This window comes from Pyxicephalus adspersus, chromosome 11 (genome assembly GCF_032062135.1).
Source record: "Pyxicephalus adspersus chromosome 11, UCB_Pads_2.0, whole genome shotgun sequence".
Lineage (NCBI taxonomy): Eukaryota > Metazoa > Chordata > Amphibia > Anura > Pyxicephalidae > Pyxicephalus > Pyxicephalus adspersus.
In genome coordinates this window covers 60,190,730-60,210,374 of record NC_092868.1, presented here as the reverse complement: position 1 = coordinate 60,210,374, position 19,645 = coordinate 60,190,730, and the positions used below count along the sequence as shown (strand labels likewise).

At 41.6% G+C, this 19,645-nt stretch overlaps 1 protein-coding gene and 1 long non-coding RNA gene across 3 annotated transcripts in view; one reads left to right on the top strand and one right to left on the bottom strand.

Moving 5' to 3' along the window:
* The window catches only part of PRDM10 (PR/SET domain 10), a 30,129-nt gene extending 11,830 nt beyond the window's left edge, over nucleotides 1–18,299 (top strand). For both annotated transcript variants that reach the window (XM_072426636.1, XM_072426635.1), the window contains exons 2-23: nucleotides 296–479; nucleotides 2,046–2,210; nucleotides 2,296–2,355; nucleotides 3,668–3,775; nucleotides 5,423–5,660; nucleotides 7,382–7,623; nucleotides 8,701–8,904; nucleotides 9,657–9,729; nucleotides 10,009–10,126; nucleotides 10,654–10,783; nucleotides 10,941–11,171; nucleotides 11,973–12,320; nucleotides 12,453–12,608; nucleotides 12,910–13,089; nucleotides 13,176–13,286; nucleotides 13,368–13,568; nucleotides 14,155–14,286; nucleotides 14,480–14,650; nucleotides 15,690–15,830; nucleotides 15,926–16,076; nucleotides 16,514–16,620; nucleotides 17,215–18,299. In XM_072426636.1, coding sequence (XP_072282737.1) covers nucleotides 411–479; nucleotides 2,046–2,210; nucleotides 2,296–2,355; nucleotides 3,668–3,775; nucleotides 5,423–5,660; nucleotides 7,382–7,623; nucleotides 8,701–8,904; nucleotides 9,657–9,729; nucleotides 10,009–10,126; nucleotides 10,654–10,783; nucleotides 10,941–11,171; nucleotides 11,973–12,320; nucleotides 12,453–12,608; nucleotides 12,910–13,089; nucleotides 13,176–13,286; nucleotides 13,368–13,568; nucleotides 14,155–14,286; nucleotides 14,480–14,650; nucleotides 15,690–15,830; nucleotides 15,926–16,076; nucleotides 16,514–16,620; nucleotides 17,215–17,400 — 3,522 coding nt within the window. In that variant the 5' untranslated portion in view covers nucleotides 296–410 and the 3' untranslated portion in view covers nucleotides 17,401–18,299. The remainder of the gene's footprint in view (nucleotides 1–295; nucleotides 480–2,045; nucleotides 2,211–2,295; nucleotides 2,356–3,667; nucleotides 3,776–5,422; nucleotides 5,661–7,381; nucleotides 7,624–8,700; nucleotides 8,905–9,656; nucleotides 9,730–10,008; nucleotides 10,127–10,653; nucleotides 10,784–10,940; nucleotides 11,172–11,972; nucleotides 12,321–12,452; nucleotides 12,609–12,909; nucleotides 13,090–13,175; nucleotides 13,287–13,367; nucleotides 13,569–14,154; nucleotides 14,287–14,479; nucleotides 14,651–15,689; nucleotides 15,831–15,925; nucleotides 16,077–16,513; nucleotides 16,621–17,214) is intronic.
* LOC140341097 (uncharacterized) lies at nucleotides 11,550–16,307 on the bottom strand. Its single transcript, XR_011922807.1, has 2 exons — nucleotides 16,046–16,307; nucleotides 11,550–13,086 (listed from the first exon to the last, which is right to left on the bottom strand). It is a non-coding gene; the product is annotated as an uncharacterized lncRNA (long non-coding RNA).
* Nucleotides 18,300–19,645: the final 1,346 nt, after the last annotated feature.

Sequence of the window (19,645 nt, the reverse complement as noted above, 5' to 3'; positions counted from 1 at the left end):
TATCAGGTAGGTAGGTGGGGGAGGAGCTGTGCAGGGATTTGTGTATCAGGTAGGTAGGTGGGGGAGGAGCTGTGGAGGTATTTGAAGGCAAAACAGAGGAGGTTGATTTTGTAATCCTGCGATTGGTGTCACACTGAAATGAGTACTTGGTGAAAAGATTGAGGTTTGGCTCCTGTGTCTGATTGCTGCCAGGTTATATTATGTCACCTGAACCCCCATTGTCGTCTGTATGGATATGGAGGGGTAAGGACTTTATTGTAATGCAATATGAACTCCATGTCCTCTCTCTTTTCAGCCATGTTGCCCAGGCTGTGTAAGCTGTGTTTAAGGAGAAGTACAGAGAACAGGTGAGAGCTCTGTGCTGAGCTCCTGCACATAAGAGCAATCACTGCCTACAAGATTTATTCAAGATGGACACCAAACAGGAAGGTCCTCATATCTGGCCTCGTACAGAGGAGCATCAGCCCGGCACTGCCCAGGTGAGTCCGTCCTATTACTGTGGATGTAAGCCCACACTGAGTTACTTTGTGTTTGTGCATTGTGTATTATATTATTGCCATTTTTATTCCTTTCTTACATCTCAGTGCTGCTGTTCTCCTCCAGCTTCATTCAGCCACAGGTTGCATATGCTCCTCATAACATCCACTGTACATCATTGTTCTGCAACAAAGTTTTGGTAGTTATGGTGGACTATGGTAGTGCAATATGTGTTGGCACAGGCTCTTGTAGTCTCAATCATGGTACAAGTAATAAGCAAAGTAATAAGGAAAGCAAAGTGGGGGGGGGGGGGGGTTGTTTTATTACAGGAAAGGTCTGAAGTGAAATGAACAGCTTTCATTGCAATACTTAACCTGTCAACAGTCCTCTATAGGGCCTATAGCGGGCTGAAAGTAAAGCTGGAGCTCCATTATCTGTGGAAAGTTAACACTCTGCAGAGGTGAACATAAATTAGAGAAACATGATGTCTGGACTTGACTTTTAATTTCATTATTTACAATGCCACTGCTAAGCCCTCCAGATTCCCCTTACTGTACAAAAACTGCAGTATATTTATACATTATTATTATTATTAATAAACAGGATATACATAGGACCAACATATTACACAGCGCTGTACAATAAATAGGGGTTGCAAATGACAGATACAGACAGTGACACGGGGAGGAGAGGACCCTGCCCCGAAGAGCTTACAATCTATAAGTTGGGGGAAGTATCACACAATAGGAGGGGGATATGGAATGGTGGGAAGTAGTGAGGGTTTAGGAGACAGAATAAGACGGATAGGTGAGGGTGAAGCGTTGGGTTTTAAATGAGCAGTATGTAGGAGGAAGCCGAATAGGACGAGGAGACCATTCCAGAGAGTCGGAGAAGCTTGAGAAAAGACTTGGAGCCGTGCGTGTGATGAGGTTATGAATGAGGAAGTCATTAGTACTTTATTGGAGGAGCGAAGAGAGCGGCTAGGGGGGTATTTTCTATCAGGATAGAAAGGTAAGTGGGAAAAGAGCTGTGGAGAAATTTGTGTATCAGGTAGGTAAGTGGGGGGAGAGCTGTGGAGAGATTTGTGTATCAGGTAGGTAGGTGGAGGAGATATGGAGAGATTTGTGTATCAGGTAGGTAGGTGGAGGAGAGCAGTGTAGGGATTTGTGTATCAGGTAGGTAGGTGGGGGAGAACAGTGGAGGGATTTGTGTATCAGGTAGGTAGGTGGGGGAGAGCAGTGGAGGGATTTGTGTATCAGGTAGGTAGGTGGGACAGGAGCTGTGAAGGGCTTTGAAGGCAAAGCACAGGAGCTCGAATTTGATTCTAAGATGAAATGTAAGCCAGTGAAGAGAATTATATATCACAGATTTAGGGGGCTCAGTGGTTTCATATGCATGTTGGAATTTTGGAAATATTGATAATGAATAGCTTCACAATCATACATGTTTGAAAAAAATGTTGTGTTGCAATGGGTCTATAATGGATCATAGTAGTATTTATTTACTCAAGACTAAATCCTCATTATGACAAAAGACTGACTTTTCGATCTTTATTCTGCTGCACGAAGGTCCATTTTGTTCCTGATGGTGGCGCCGTGGCCCAGATTGTATACAGTGATGACCAGGATCGCCCCTCACAGCAGGTGGTGTACACAGCCGATGCCTCATCGTTCACATCAGTGGACACCTCTGAACACACCCTGGTCTATATCCACCCTGTGGATGGCTCTCAGGTAATAGAAATGAGGACAAACATTCCATTACCAGTTCTGTAAAGTGAATAAAAATTGGTTAAAGTGTGTTTTTTTTTATTTCCAGGCTCTCTTCACAGATCAGCCGCAGGTTGCTTATGTTCAGCAAGACGCAACTACCCAACAGGTAACGTTTCTCTGTTAATGTAAATCTAAAGTGAGGGGCCTTATATTAAGAATGCATAAAGAGCACACAAGTACATACATATACATATAATCACAAGTATCTAATATATACATATGGTTTATGCAAGCAATCTGTGTAGAGGCTGAACTACATGTCCCATAATTCCTTGCCTTGTGTATCATGGATGTGGCTGTTACACTTGTAGTCTCAGCTCATACACCTACAGATGTAGGTGGTGGGTACAAATAAAGAAATTCTGATCAGAAATGTAGCCACAAGCATTAAGGATATGCAGTTCTCTGCAAACAATACAAAGTTTTTTTGGGAAACAATTTGAATACATATTTGAAGTACTATAGGGAAAATAAATTATGAGGGAATAAGAGGGGGTGCTGAGAGTTTCCTGGCTTTGCCCCCTTCCAGATGAAATAGAATAATGAGTGTGGGGGCATATGACGGCCTAATATCTTATTATGTAACTGCAAATATCAGGTCTTCTGATGTTCTGTTCCCTTACTTTCCCTGCCTCTCGTGTGTTCTGTCTCCATCTGCAGAGACACCATTGACAGATATATCATCCACTGGAGGACTCTGTAGTATGGGGTAGAAGCAGTGATACTATTTTGGTACATATTGCCCATACACATCATTATCTATTGTACAGCACTCCAGCAGCTCCTGGGTGTATGTAGCATGAACTGTTATCTCTAAGTCATAGCCACAGCGATTGATGGACACCTTGCTTTATGTATTGCTGAGTTCCTGCACTGCATGTTGGGGTGCCTAATCTAATGCTTTGAATTTGGAGGTTTCCATGGGCATCCAGAACATCATTTTGACATCATTGGTATTGGTACCAGCACAATGTGGTGCCTGCCTTTTTAGTGACTGGTTCATTTCAGTATGAGTGTCCATGGGAAGATGACTGCGCAGGCCTTTCTTGTCCTACATCTTTATTCTGAGTTTTACCTTTTATAGCCCTCAAAATGAGACAAAAAAAACAAATGGATCAGATTTATAGCAGAGGGGTTATACACCCTATACAGATATTACTGTTGTCTGTATCACCATTGGGATGATTTTCACTCTTTTCTTACCATGCCATAACACACATTGTCCCCATGGGCAGGAAATAGTAGTGATATCACCTCCAACATAGAGCCAGCAGTAACGACCTATCGGGTTCAAACTGGAAACTGTGTTGGGTGTTTGAACTCCAGCAAGGTGTTGAGTATTGGTCATAGCCTTTTGGATCATTATATAAGCCCAGTCCAGAAACTGATCACTTCTCATATTGGTGCCTTTTTTCCAGGTGACTGTGTTGCTTCCTGCTTCACAGAGCTTAAATGCAGCCAACCTCGCAGTTCTCAGCAGCGTCCCTGATTCTGCCCAAGCTATGTCGTTGGAGCCTATGTCACAGGTAAGTCATTTAATAGATTACTTTTAAAAACTTTGTCAAAAAAGAATGACCTGGCCTAGCAATCCTTCTTCTGCGTTGGGAGGCAGCCATCTTTGTGGGTGCAGGTCTTTGCTTCCTTATGTCTGCCCCTCTAAAGACCAGTGGGGTACTTAAAGAAGTGGAATATGGTTGCCTTGTAGTGAGCTGCTTTGTTAAGGAAAAGACTGGAATGTAGGTAGCACCTCCACCCCCACACTGAGAACAGAACTACTTGTAACGTCATATGTAATGTAACCACACATTAAAAACTAACTTTTCTTCTTTTGGATAAAAAGCTTTAAACCATTTAAATCGAAGCCCACTGAGAGCGCTGCTGGCAGTATATTAGTTTGTCCCAACCACTGTAACTGTCACTTGTGCTAGTGTGTGATCTACATGTAAGAGAATAAAAAGCCTGCGGAGAATGATAAAAAGGCGTCTGGAATATAAATAGTATTCAGTATAGAATTCCCGTCATTACCTTGGTATAAACCCGATAAATATATTTCACTATAATGGCTCTTTATATCCCAGGAAATTCATTAAGTCACATGTAACTGATGTTTTTAATAACCTGTTACATGTTATGTGAATTATACAGGACGCAGTTCTGCACCTTTTTCCGATGAGCTGCCCTGTATTGGGGACACAGGAAAGAGCTTTCTGTCTGCATTCAGTGCAGATTTTAGTGGCAGATCACACATCTGTAGTGCTGAAAGATTAATGGCGCTCAGAAGGTGTGACGATTGAATGGATAAAAGAACAGTACACAAGTTTCTCCTCGGGGGGCATCAGCAGCTTATAAATTAATCATCTTTCCAATCATCCCACGCTTCACTTGGAGGCCAGGCAGCCTCTCGTTTAAAGGCACTGCGCTCCCGTTCTTTCTCCTCTAATCACACAAAAGCTTTAAATGCTGGGCCAGCTGTTCTGAGTCCCAACCTTCAGCTGTGGGGCATATGAGGTCAACAGACTGCAGGCTAACTCTTTATAACTGGCTGAGGAAAGCAGGAGTATGTGCTACAAGGGACATATAGACATTTGTATATATTATCTTTGTTTTTTGTGATCTGGAACAAAAGAAGTAAACATTTTTTGTATGGTTTAAACAAAATATTGCAGGTAAATCTTTTGTAATTTTAATAAATCAGCAGCATGAGAAGATATGGTCTGGGCTCCTGGTGTGTTGCTTATGAGGAAGACGCTGCCTCCTGCTTTCTGTTTGTGCATTGAAATATATCCCATAGCTGAAAAAGTTTAGAGTTGGGGACTGAAGTGAAAAGGAAATCTCTCAATGAGGACACCTCTTTTGGCCATAACTAATTGATAAACTACCCTTATTTTCTAGAGATTCCCCATGACTTCCTGGTGTATCTCTATGACTGACTGTATTGGGGACTCAGGACCTCTTGCTAGTGCCTTCCTCTGGTGGCAATCTTCTATATAGAAAGTATTGAGGTGTGTGTCACTAGAGGGGTCACCAGCAGAAGAAAGGAGATTCTGATTCCTTTATATAGATAAAAATGTTGGGGTGTATTAATAAAGGGGTCACCAGCAGAGGAAAAGATGTTTCCCTGGTAGTGGTACATTTAGTTCATGTGGAATTCATCATTCTTTCCTAATTTTCAGGCATCATTATCGGTGCACGATGGCAGCTTACCTCCCGTGGAGGATGTGGAGAGCACAACAAACCTAACTGAATTGCAAAGTCCGAATCCCAACTTGCAAGTTAAAGATGATGAGGATGACGAGGATGATGAGGATGATGATGATGACGATGAGGAAGAGGATGAAGATGAAGGAGAGGACTCTGAAGCGGATGAATGGGAACCAGACCCACCACGACCTTTTGATCCAAATGATCTGTGTGAGTTGTTTTTCTGCTATGAAATCTATGTTTAAGATTGGTTTCAGTTTCCTTTGCACAATCTTTACTTGGGAGATGGAAGGATGCTGTGCCAAGACATTTCAAATATATGACAGAAGAAAGTGTCACGGGGGGTAGCCAATAGTGCCAAGCTAGAGTGAGATCAGGTTGCAAGCACATTGAGTCGTTTTATTAAAATGCACAATTTTTAAGTGTATTACAAAGCCAGTACTTACCTTCCCATCACTCTCATGGCCAGTCCTAAAGTAACATATTGCATGTTACAGGAGATGCATAGTACAAAGAACCAATACAATTGTGGGACTTCTGAGGCTTAGTTTACCAGGTAAACTCAACAACTGTCATCTTTATATAAGATCTAAAAAATTGTATTATAATACAAACATTAAAAAGGTTTAGAAACTAGATACAGATACTCTCAAATATCAATCTCAGTTGGTGTTCGATGCGTTTCGTAGAGTCCACTTCATCAGGAACTTCGTCTGAGATAACAATTATCAATGTTCTTTTAAGGACATACAAACCCCTCAGCAATGACAGCTTCTTATAACCCAATATGTAGAGGTGAAGACAAAAAGCAGCAGCTCAATCCAAAGATATCTAGATTCCAACTTTAGACTAGGAATATACCTTTGCCCACATCTAAAGATCAGGCTATTGAAATATGTCTCTATGAGAGCGTATAAATGGATCCTATGCCTTCCCAGACAGTTTACTTTTCTATGCCTTTATTAGTTGATCCTCCCCAATTATAAGATAAATACCTAAATCGCAATGCTAATGAGAAATAAGTTTGGATATTTAGCTAGATTGTTGTCCAAAAAGCTAGCTGCCAAAAAAAAAAGAAGCGAGAACTAAACAAATTTTAGATTATATGTTACAGGAGATGGTCAGAGGGTGCATGCATGTTACATGAAACGGTTCAACACCGCAGACATGTCACAGAACATGTCCAGAAACTGAGGACTTGCTAAAAGTGTGGTTGGAGGCTGCCTCATAACTTTTCTGCTACTTTATTCAGCTGCAGGAGCAAATGTTGTAAAGGACTTAGGACTTTCCTTTTGCTTTTTCAAGCTGGATGGAGAGGTGGGGGGAAGCCAAAGAAAGAGGGGTCTTAATTAGTAGTTAGCATGCTGTGTCTGGGCCAACCACAAATTCACATTTAAAGCTACCAAAAATGTTTTTGTTTAGAGCATCTATATCGGCACGAAGATGCATCTAGCAGATTTTTGTTGTGCTTGGCCGTCTGTATCACGATTGTGTGCGGAGTCATTAACCTCACAGTGGGCTGTAATCCTTCCTCAGTGGATGTCTGTACCCTGAGGAACTGTATGGGATTAGCACAAGTTAGAGATATCATTGATGCTTATAAGATGGTTATCCTTCAGGGATTTCAGCCTAATGCAGTCCCCGTTCAGCCTGCGTCTAGGTGATCGGAGCCTCCAGATCTCCTTGTAGCTGCCCCAGGGACTGAATGTTGTCAGGAGACTACAAGATCCAATGCTTCAGATATAGGAACGCTGTTAGCTCAGTGGTGAGCAATCTGTTTTATTGGGGATGGAAGGATTATCAGAATTGGCCCAGAGATAATTTGAAGAGTCTTGTGTTAGTAGTAGGAAAGAAAACCTGTAAAACGTTAATATTGCTTGCAATCACAGTGACATAGTATGATGGCTTTTGTCTTCTTTTTCTGTCTGCAGGGTGTGAAGAGTGCAATAATGCTCATCCCTCAGTGTGCCCGAAACACGGAGCCCTCCATCCAATTCCAAACCGTCCTGTATTGACACGAGCTCGGGCCAGCTTGCCCCTAGTTTTATACATTGATCGCTTCCTCGGAGGGGTGTATTCCAAGAGACGTATTCCCAAACGCACCCAATTCGGACCCTTAGAAGGACCTCTAGTAAAAAAATCTGAGCTAAAAGATGGCTACATTCATCTTAAGGTTTGTGAGGGAGACTTTTCATTCTGAAGATATGGGAAGTCTAATTGTAGATTATCTGTTTTATAAATAGGGCATGTTGATGGGTAGAAAGTCTTGGGAAATAGTAAATCTGTGGATGGACACCCAGATGTCTAGTATTTGAGGGCTGGGTAGATTGGTATTTAATGGCACTTTGGGAAGCAAACCTAGAAGGTCAAAAAACCTTGCTTTTCAGTAATGTCTTTTATGGGTTAAATTTTTGTAATGCCAAATTTTAGGTAGACTAAAAAGAGATTTGACCATTTTTTTTTTCCCACTAGGATTTAGGACATTACTGTTTGTCCTGGTGACGACTGTCAAAATATTAAAGTATACCTAATCTCAGAATTTTCACTTTACACTTAAAGGGTAAACAACTCTTTAATATAAAGTAAAAATTCTGTTGTTTGGTAATTTTTTTGTTTTTTTAAGTGCAACACCCTTTTTTTCTTTTTTTTTTAAAAAAGGTGCAGCACTGGTTTCTTTTTCTCGATCGAGAATGAATGGGAGCGCAGAGCCTCCTGGGATAGCTATGTCGCATCCAGGGAGGCTCTTAGATGCTCTAGGAGCATGCAGGAAAGGAGCCCTTTTGTTTTCTTCCAACCTATGTCACCCGCTCTTGCACCTGGGTCGGGTGACGTAGGAGGAAGAGGCCAAGATGGCAGCGCCCAGAGCGCCAGCCCGAACTTGGATGCCGGGACGACTTGGATGCGGGATTGAAGGTAAGTGTATTTTTTGTGTTTTAAGGGGTTTTGAGTTTAGTTCCTCTTTAAGTAACCAGAGTGGGGGGAGAGGGGAAGATCTGAAATCCAAGAATACAACAATTTGAATAGTCCCTCAAACAGAAAGAAAAGGGAAATCTTTTGCTGTGAAAGAAGCCTTTCCCTTTACTTTGGAGAGGTTTCCTCCCACTTCCTGTTGCACCTACAGAACAAGAAGTAAAAGGAATCTCTAAATTGGTTTTAGATGGCAAAAAGAATAAATTTACTTTGGAGATTCAGCACTCTGGAAGGGTGACATTTATTAGGTCCTTTATATCAGTATATTTTTTTGTTGCAGGTGTCGCTTAATAACTCTCTGGATGCCCAGGACACTTTTCAGGAGGATCTTTGGTTTGACTTGTCTGAAGAGAGTCTCTGTAACTGGATGATGTTTGTCCGACCGGCGCAGAACCATTTAGAGCAAAATCTAGTGGCCTATCAGTATGGCCAACACATCTATTACACCACCATTAAGAATATTGAACCCAAGCAGGAACTGAGGGTACTGTTTTTTTTTTAACTATAATCATGGGAAAATTGGAATCTTATACTGGGGGTCTCGGGTCACAATTGCATCCAGACCCCGTGCACCAGAGGGCCCTGTAAATGACCCCCTTGTGTACAGGTCCTGTTTTCTTCCAAGGCTATATGTGCTACCTTCCCCTCCTTTTAGCAGCTACGAAAAGAATTGCATGCACCACTGCAGAGACCTGGTTCTGCCCAAAGTGGAAGCAGTAGAGGCTTGCTTATAATCCAGTACGAATGCATTGTGAGTAAAGCCACACTAGGAGAGGAAAGTGCTTGTAAATATGTGGGAGGAGGTGTGATTATATCTGTGAAGGGGTTTGCCTTTTTCATAATAAAAAAAGAATGTGTCCCTTAGAAATGTAGCCATGATACTGCAAACAAGAAATATATATTTTTCAGAGAAACCCCAGATATCCAAACAGTTTGGTGTTTTACAACATTAGTATAATCAGATATAACACTATGTCCCCAAAAAACAGTCTGAATGCTCAAACAAGGGATTCAAACAGCTAGAAATATTTTACGTTTGAGGTGCCTGGAGCTCTGCTTTAAAATGTACATTAAGTAGATCACATTAACATACCCATGCTTTTTTTTTTTATACAATTATTATTATATACATTATTATATTACATTATTATATACAATTACAATTATTTACCTGAATTTTTTGGAAGTTTTATGGCAATACAGAAATCTCATATAATAAATGTGTGTCATCTGTAGGTTTGGTATGCTGCATCATATGCAGAATTTGTTAATCAGAAGATTCATGATATCTCCCAGGAGGAGAGAAAAGGTGAGTTCACATATGTTCACCAGGTATATAGACTTCCGTTTTAAAAAAAGGGGGTGGTGGTAAGATAACCTGATAACTGCTAGAATATAACTTAATGTATTCAAATGACATTTATTCTTTCAAGGTATAGGTTGCCATGGCGGCTTGGTTGATCAGGTTCATAGAACCTACACCATTCCATGCATGCTTTTACAATAGTATATGGTTAATGTTTTGGCCTTGACCAAGGTCATTGCGGAGGAAATAATTCTGTGTATAATACATGACTTTGTCTGTCAGTCCTCAGAGAGCAAGAGAAGAACTGGCCATGCTATGAGTGCAATCGCCGGTTTATGAGCTCCGAACAGCTGCAACAACACCTGAATTCCCATGATGAGAAGCTGGACTTCTTCAGCAGGTGACCCTGTGTGTCATGTGTACATGTGTTTTATGTATTACAAATGTTCCATATTTATGGCATGTCTTTGCTTTCACTTGTGTCTTGATTTGTCATATAAAATGATATCGACCGTTAAATATAGAAAGCAGTTTTACTTTTGTTTCAGTGTTCCCAAAGAAAAGGTTTGGGGACTAGATAAAAAAAAAAAGGGGGTTGCAAAAACCTTTATTAAAATTAATGCATCTTACACGTCAGGATTGCACAGGTTGTCAAGGAACACTTCTGGGCTGTCCTGTATAGTTATGCTGCACAGACGTAATCTGCGTAATCTGTGGAGAAATTTACCGCTGACTTTATTTGATATGACTCTATAATTTATATTCTTTGTTCTAAATATAAGCAAGAAGAATACTGGGACAGGTGATTGTGATGATTTTAATATTATCTACACACCATATGCCCAGTGTACAGGTTTCAACAGTATTGGACGGCTTGGTAGAAGTAGCTACTAATTATCCAGGTTGTATTTTTCATTAATAATACAGAACCAAGGGACGAGGTCGAGGAAGAACAAAGAGGAAATTTGGACCTGGAAGAAGACCTGGGAGACCTCCAAAATGTATGCGCTTCGATTTTTCTGGAGATAATCGGGAAAAGTGTAGCCTGGGGAATCAGGTGAGTGGTCCATTACATAAAAACATCAGGTCAAGGTATCTCATTTACATTTCCCTTAAAAAACCTGTCACAGTAATGCAGACGTTGTCTACCTACTATTTCTCCTCCACATTTACTACTTTATCAAACTGTTTAGTTTACTGTTTTTCTCTTTCAGGACCTCCTGCATTTCCAGACTAAGTGCTCACAGTTTGAAGACACGGGTCCCACTGAAATAAATGGCATGGATCAGACTGAACTCTCTCTAGGTACAGCGACACAAGAACCAACCAATCAGCAGCCAGAGATCCAGGTTCTGCAGGCACCTGACCCTCTCGTGCAGCCCCAACCTCCTGTGTCTCATAGTGGTCTAACGCCTGAAGACATGCGACGAGCCAAACGCATACGGGTAGGAGAAATGATTCCCCTCATGTTGAGTTTCTCTTGTTTCCTTGTGGACATGTCCTGTCATAGGCAACAGATAATTTTCTCAAACATTGCTTTGTGTTGTTTTCCTGCTTTTTAAAACTCAAATCTTGGGGGGAGGGGGGGGGGTCTGACTAAATCAAACTTTATGGGTATTTGTTAAAAAAAAAAAAAAAAAAAAAAAGACTCATCATTGTCTGTATAAGGTTAAACTGTCAACACACTTATAATTATTTCAATTTAAGTTGTGTCCACTTGTATTTATTTATTTAATTTTTTTTAATAAATTGTTTGTTTTACTTCTGAGTCAGATGACATTGTCTGCAGTTGTTGGTGCGGTTCTGAAAACATAGATAATTACTTTATTAAAAGCAGGTTTTTCATTTTATTACATTAAACCAAACAAATACAAACATTAATAAGCAGCTAATCTTTTCAGGTATTCCGAAGTTTGTTTCGGTTTAAATTTCTTTAAAACCTTGAAAATGGAAGTGAAAGTATTTTGTCAGCTGACCCACATTTCCTTTCATTGTCCAAATCTGGTCATTTTGTAATTCGTCTTTTTCTCCTTCCATGCTGACCTCTCAGCTGGAGTTGCAGGTAGGTTGACCTCTACAAACACCATTCATAGAACAGTTGCTGGCATCATACGCCATGATATTTCATCCTTTCCTAGAGGGAATTTTTTTTTTTTTTACCAAAACATCTCATTATAAGTGCTTGTTTTGTAAATAGGTGGCTAAATTTTTCACGGACTGAATGTATTGTGACTCTTGTCTTGTAGAATGCCGCTCTGCAGCACCTTTTCATACGCAAGTCCTTCCGACCATTCAAATGCTTGCAGTGTGGAAAGGCCTTCAGGGAAAAAGAGAAGTTGGACCAGCACTTGCGTTTTCATGGGCGAGACAGCAATTGTCCTCTGACCTGCGACATCTGCAACAAGGGCTTCATCAGCACCAGCTCCCTGGAGAACCACATGAAGTTCCACTTAGACCAGAAGACCTATTCCTGTATCTTTTGCCCTGAGTCATTTGACCGCCTGGATCTCTTGAAAGACCATGTCGCTGTGCACCTTGTCGATGGCTACTTCAGCTGCCCTACTTGCAAAAAACGCTTCACAGATTTCATTCAGGTTAGATTATTTTGATCTCTGACCTTTTTCCCAAAATCCATAGCTCTGTTTTTTTTTTCCCTATAAGGATGTAACGATATTAGTCAGTGCTTAGGATGTTTAACTGTAATGCTGTTTTTTTGTATCACCCAGGTGAAGAAACATGTTAGAAGCTTCCACTCCGAAAAGATTTACCAGTGTACAGAGTGTGATAAAGCTTTCTGCCGGCCAGACAAACTGCGTCTACACATGCTCAGACACTCTGACCGCAAAGACTTCCTTTGCTCTACATGCGGAAAACAGTTCAAGGTAAGAAAAGGCCTGGATGTGTAGTGCAAAGCTGAAAGCCTTAGAAGTGTTAGGTAAATGTTATCTGAGGGCACAAATTGTGATTTATAACAGGAATGCAGCCAGTTTGTGTTTCATTCCTGAATTTAGGAGACTCTTTCATTGTATCTTAGTTTATAGCCTCCACTGATACTGTTTGTGGGAATTTCTTGCAGGTAACTAACTGTATTGAAAGTGCTGTCATTGTGCAGCCCTCAAAAGTCATAGTAGTAGTCTTATCCTAGTGCAACTGTAACTGAAAATACGAATATTATTCCCCCAGAGAAAGGACAAGCTAAGGGAACATATGCAGCGAATGCACAATCCAGAGAGAGAGGCCAAGAAGGCAGATCGCACTGGGCGCACAAAGGCCTTCAAGCCACGTCTTGCTTCCACAGACTACGAAAGCTTCATGTTTAAATGCCGCTTGTGTATGATGGGATTCCGGAGGAGAGGCATGCTGGTAAACAAAAAGAGAGAAGCTCACTGCTATCATATTTCTCTTCTTTAATATAAACATTATATTGAGTTATCACTGTTTTTCTTTAGGTCAATCACTTATCAAAGCGTCACCCAGAAATGAAGATTGAGGAGGTCCCAGAGCTGACGCTACCCATTATTAAACCCAACCGTGACTATTACTGCCAGTACTGTGAGAAGGTGAGTTGGCCCCCTTCTAGATGTACCATCCATAATTTCCATGTCCGAACACAGATTAATGAGATTGTTTTCTTTTGGCAGGTTTACAAAAGTGCCAGCAAAAGGAAAGCACATATCTTGAAAAACCATCCTGGTGCTGAGCTGCCCCCTAGTATACGGAAACTGAGACCGGCTGGGCCTGGAGAGCCTGATCCCATGCTTAGTACTCACACCCAACTCACAGGAACAATAGCAACACCTCCAGTCTGCTGCCCGCACTGTGCCAAGCAATACAGCAGCAAGGTGAGTGAAGATTGTTCATGAGGCTCCTGCTATACTGTATTTGTCATCAATAACTGACAGGCTGGTGCCAAAAAATAGGACCTGTAAAATATACATCCAAACTGTCCCTGTGGCCATGAAAACTGCTGAAAATTGCTTCTTTTTCCATTTTGTTGAGTGTATTTTAGCAATGGTACTTTCACAGCCAACCATCTCCTGCATTCTCACATTTGGCCACTAGGTGACAGCATTTTCAGTGTGAATTATAAGGGTTCCAGTAATATGCAGAATATTTTGTATATTTTACCAGAATGTTAATATTTTCTGCTATTTTTATAGAACCAACATATTACAGTCCACAGTCATGTCATTGACTGTCCCTCATAGCAGCTCACTATCCTAATGTCCCTAGTGTAATATTAGACCAATTACCATGCAGGTATGCTTTTAGAATGTGGGAAGAAACCTAAGCAACTTTGCATATATTGTCTTGGCTGGGATCTACCACATTGTTTACAGTTGTGGAACAGAGAACTAACTACCATTAGAATGCTCAGAATTTAAAATTATTCTGTACTGTTTTTCTTAATACTTTCTCTCCTTTCAGACGAAAATGGTTCAGCACATACGCAAGAAACACCCAGAATTTGCTCTGTTACCAATTGCAACCCAGACAGCGATGATCAGTTCAACCCCAACTGTTCTCACAGCTGACGGCACAAGTGGGGAAACTGTGGTGGTGAGTTTTTGATGCGCATTCAATAATGGTCGACATTTAAAGGCCAGGAATTTCTCCCTCTGTTTTTGAATATTGTTTTAAAACATGCATTTTGTCGGTCTGACAGGTGCACTTTACGTTGTGTTTCATTTTCTTGGCATTAGGAGGTTTCAACATTAGCCTTGTTCTGATCTGATCATTTTTTATTTTTCAGACCACGGATCTGTTAACGCAGGCTATGACGGAATTATCACAGACCCTCACCACAGAATACCGCACAGCGCAGGGAGACTTTCAGCGGATCCAGTACATCCCAGTGTCACAGGGCACAGCCGGCATGCAACAACCACAACATATACAGCTGCAGGTGGTGCAGGTTGCCCAGGTAATCATATAAACGCACAATACATACCATGTATAGCTCAGTCCAATGGGAAGGCAGGGTGTTTTAAAACCTTTTTCTTATTTTTATTTGTATTTTATCTATACTCTTATTGTTATACAATTAGTCTGAATTTTTTTTCTTTTAATGCCTATTTATTCCTGAGAGCACATAGTTGTTAGTGCAGGGGCAATGTTAGCAAGTACATAAAGGTTACCGTAGGAGTGAGGTTAACCAGTACATAGGGGTTTATGCAGGGGCAATATAAGCAAGTACATAGGGGTTACTGTAGGGAATAGGTGAACCAGTACATAGGGGTTTATGCAGGGGCAATGTGAGCCAGTACATAGGGGTTACCACAGGGAAGAGGTGAACCAGTACATCGGGGTTTATGCAGGGGCAATGTGAACCAGTACATAAGGGTTACCGTAGGGGTGAGGTGAACCAGTACATACGGGTTTATACAGGGGCAATGTGAGCTAGTACATAGGGGTTACCGTAGGGAATAGGTGAACCAGTACATAGGGGTTAGTTCAGGGGCAATGTGAACCACTACATAGGGGTTAGTGCAGGGACAATGTGAACCAGTACATAGGGTTTACTGTAGGGGTGAGGTGAACCAGTACATAGGGGTTACCGTAGGGAATAGATGAACCAGTACATAGGGGTTAGTGCAGGGGCAATGTGAACCATTACATAGGGGTTTATGCAGGGGCAATGTGAGCCAGTACATAGGGGTTACTGTAGGGAAGAGGTGAACCAGTACATAGGGGGTTGTGGAGGGGTGAGCAGGTACACTGCGACAATTGCAAGGTAGAGGTGAGCAGGTACATAAGGGTTAGTGCAGGGGCGAGGTTTGCAAGTATGGAGATTTTATCAAAAAGGTAAAGTGGCTTTAGCGTTAAGAATGGGATAAGAATATGCTTTAAACATGGACTGGTTATCCATTATGTGTGGGTGCTGTACTTGTGTTCTGGTCAGAAATGGTAATGATGATTTAGGAGATGGTTTGAGGTGACATTGATGTCCTTTTTATCTTTAGGCTCCATCTCCTCACCAGACACAACACTCTACAGTGGACATGGGACAGCTACATGAAACCCAAGCCTACACCCAACACGCCATCCAAGTACAGCATATCCAGGTGGCAGAGCCAACCCCAGGCACCCAAGCGCCTTCTCAGGTATGTTTCTGTTTATTTGGTGATATCTGTGTAATGCTCAGGTATGAGAAATAAAAAGTATTCACATTTGTGGTTTTGGTTTGGATTCCCTGCAGGTAGGGGGTCAGACCCTCAGCCCTTCATCACAGGAAACCGATCAGAATGTCAACCCCTCACAGATGCAGACCACCACCTCTCAGACACAGTCAAACTCCAACACAGTGCAGCACACCTACCTGTCCGGCGGCTGGAACTCTTTCCGCTATCGTAAGTCTGCATGAAGTAAAGCTTTGGATTACAGTGCAAGATAATTTAGAGAGTAAACAGGCTGAGCACTATGATGTGCAAAGTCCAGTAACCAGTAGCAGTCAGATTTCTCTTTATCCTAAATGTATCATCAGTCATAGGATTGTGGACAGGATTTCCTCATTGTTGCTCCAAGGTTTAGGTCAGATTAGAGGCAACCAGTAAGGGTCATAGAGCTTTCTTCATCCTGTGATCATGGTAAATAAATAACTTTCCTCTTTTTTTTTTTTTTTTTTTTTTTTTTTTTTTGCAATCATTACAAAAGCAATGATTGAAAAAAAAATCCCCAAGTGCATTTCCAGAACAAATTTCATTATTTGTATAAGCGCACTAGAAAATGAATTTCAATAAAGTTAAATTGTTCTGTCTCATCATCCTCTCCTTTTTCTTTTCTGCAGCTTCTGAGATCCAGATGATGTTACCACAGGGGCAATATGTCATCACTGAGGCAACTGTGGGCACTCCTGTTACTCCAGTCACTAGTGGCCAAGTCAAAGCAATACAGGTGAGAGTTATAATGGACGATGTAGCTATTATACTATATGGCCATATTCGTTGGACATCTAATTCCAACCGTGCCATATCATCCCAAATCATTGCCATTAATATGGAGCCTCCCCCCACACACATAACAACTGTAACATTCTCTGGACTTCTGGGAATACAATCCACAAGATTTACAGTCTGTCTGTGGGGAACAGTGTTGTCTGTGGGGAATTGCCTCCATTGGTGAGGTCTGTTATTGATGTTGGATGGTAAGACCTGTCTCACCATTCCAATTCATCCCAAGGGTGTTTAATAGGGTTGAGATCAGTCCTCTGCGCAGGGTTCGAGTTCCTCCACACCAATCTGGTGACCCCGTGTTTTATGGAGCTGAATTTGTACCCTGAGGCAGTCATGGGGGTGCAGAAAAGGGTCTTCATCAAACTGTGACCACAAGGCTGGATGAGCACAATTGTCTACAATGTTATTGTATGATGGAGGATTACCAGGACACCTAAACCTAATCACTGGGAGGGGGGGGTTCACATTTTTGTGGCCATATAGAGTATTTCCTGTTGTCTCTTGTATTTACATATTTCCTTTGTCTCCCCTTCAGACACATTATGTCATATCTGAGAGCCAGGGTGATCTGGAGCTGAAAAAGAATGGCAATTTGACAGAAGAAGTCTCCACAAACTCAGAACAACTGGATCAGACGGCTGGAAATCCAACACAAACAGCCCAGTACATTATCGCCACCAACATGAACGGAAGCAGCGAGGTTCATATCGCCAAACCCTGAGATGGGATACAAACCTTGCGTGTTCACATTCACCGGCGGCACAAATTCTGGGATGGCCAAACTCCCGAGTGACTTTTCAGAGTAACAGCGCAATTGTATAATCCACCTCCACTTTCAAACATTTTATATTTATGACTATAAGCAGCAAACAACATCCTGGCACGGGGGCAATAGTTGCAGGAGTTTCCCCAGAGACTTGTAAATGGTCATCGGGCATGGCTTGTTCTTTCATTCCATTGACTTCTTCGTTCTCTGAATATCTGTGTTGCACAAAGCGATAGCAGTTTCTTTAATAGAGAAGAGTCATTCCTGATTGGAGGGCAGCGGCACCCCTTCGGCTCTGCAGGTTAAAGAATCCACTGTCAGGGCTGACAATGCTATGGCCATATTGGTCCTATAGAGATGTCCCTGGTATACAGACTGAGCTATTCTTGTTCCTTGGGTTATACTGGAATCACACCTGTATATTCTTCATGCTTTGTACTTTTGGTTTTTAACGCACATTCACTCTGCCTCTGAACTTTGTTTCCTTGATAGAAATCGGCAGGATGTTACAAACTCAATTTTAAGAATTCTATAAACAGCCTCTAATTTAATCCCTGGCAAAGCCTCAGCCCCGATTAACCCCCCACCCACCCACCGCCTTGTAATTATTTATTTTCAGTCCCTTGTGTTTTCTTGCAGAGACTATAAATACGTTGGTGGGTTTTTCTTTGCTCTGTTATTTTTTTTTATTTTATTTTGGATTCCCATTTCTCGCAGTCCTGTACACACCTGAACATATTCACCGGCCTTTGAGCTCTAACCCAAAGTGCGACATACTGTGAAGACAGACCTCACCAGATGTCTTTCATTCCAGGACCAGAAATACAGAGTCCTGAAATAAAACAAAAAACAAATCTGAGCCTTGCTCTGTTTATTTCATATTGATAGTGAATTGTGTAGATGGCTGATCAAAATGATCAAAAGTATTTTGGGCCGGAAGGTCCTTCACTTCACAGAGTAAATGGAGACTTTATATAGTTTTGCCTACCCCATTAAACAAACATAGGACAGGAATAAAGAGGATTAGAGGAGGTTTTCAGCATTAGGTGTAGTGACAGAGTCATTTTACAATGAATTAATGGCATAATGTACAATAATGAAAAGATACAATGGTGCAATCATACAATAGTAATTTGACCACTAGGGGGCATCAGACAGGGTTTATTCCAGGGGTGTCAAACTCAAATACACAGTGGGCCAAAAATAAAAACTTAGACAAAAGTCAGGGGCCAAACTTGAAACTGTAATGGCACTGCTACTACAATTCCCTGCGTCAATAAAACAGTCCAGTCCGGGGCCACGCATAGGCAGAAAGGCTGCTGGTCTATAGACGCGCGTGATGCCACTACTACCATTCCCGGCATTACTTGCGTCTATAAAACAGTCCAATGGGGGGCCACGCATAGGCAGAGAGACCTCTGGTCTATAGACGCGAGTGATGCCAGGAATTGTAGTAGCGGTGCTATTTTATTGCAGCGGCACATATTTAGGATTCCTTTAAGGGCCAAGAAAAAGGACGTTGCGGGCCAGATTTGGCCCACAGGCCAGAGTTTGCCCCCAGGGGCATATCCTATTATCAGGTTATTCAGACTTATTGCTTTGCCGAAACTGATGTGAAAAGTCCATAGGTAAACATCCAAATATAGGAATTGCAGCCTTTATACAGGTTGACAATCAAATATCTGGCCTTGGATAATCCAGTTTCTTCAGTTTTCCGGCATGAATTTAGGATCGCTTTTACAATAGAGACTGTAGTACACTGTTTGGCCACTGATGTTTTGATGGCGCTGTTCTGCTGAAACAGCCGTTTGCTACACTAAATACACGTTAAGACGTGCCTGCTCCCTGGAATTGTGCCAAATGTCCACGGTGTTGTGAGAGGAAGGCTGGCCTGTGTGTGGAGGTATTAAAAAAAAAAAAAAAAATCCGTCACTCCTCAGGTCCAAAGGTTGCCGGATTTTTGATTGTCAACCTGTATATAGATTTTACCCTATGCGTTTTGCCAGGGAGCTTGGCTTTTTCAGCGGTAAGGGCTTGCAAAGTGTAAAATGTACCTGGGTTTACAAAGCAATATTACCACTCAGACATAGTAACAGCAAAAACTGTTTAAATGCAGCATAAATATTATTACACAGTATTTTTATAGCGTCAACATATTACACAGCGTTGTACAAAGTCCATAGTCATGTGACTAGCTGTC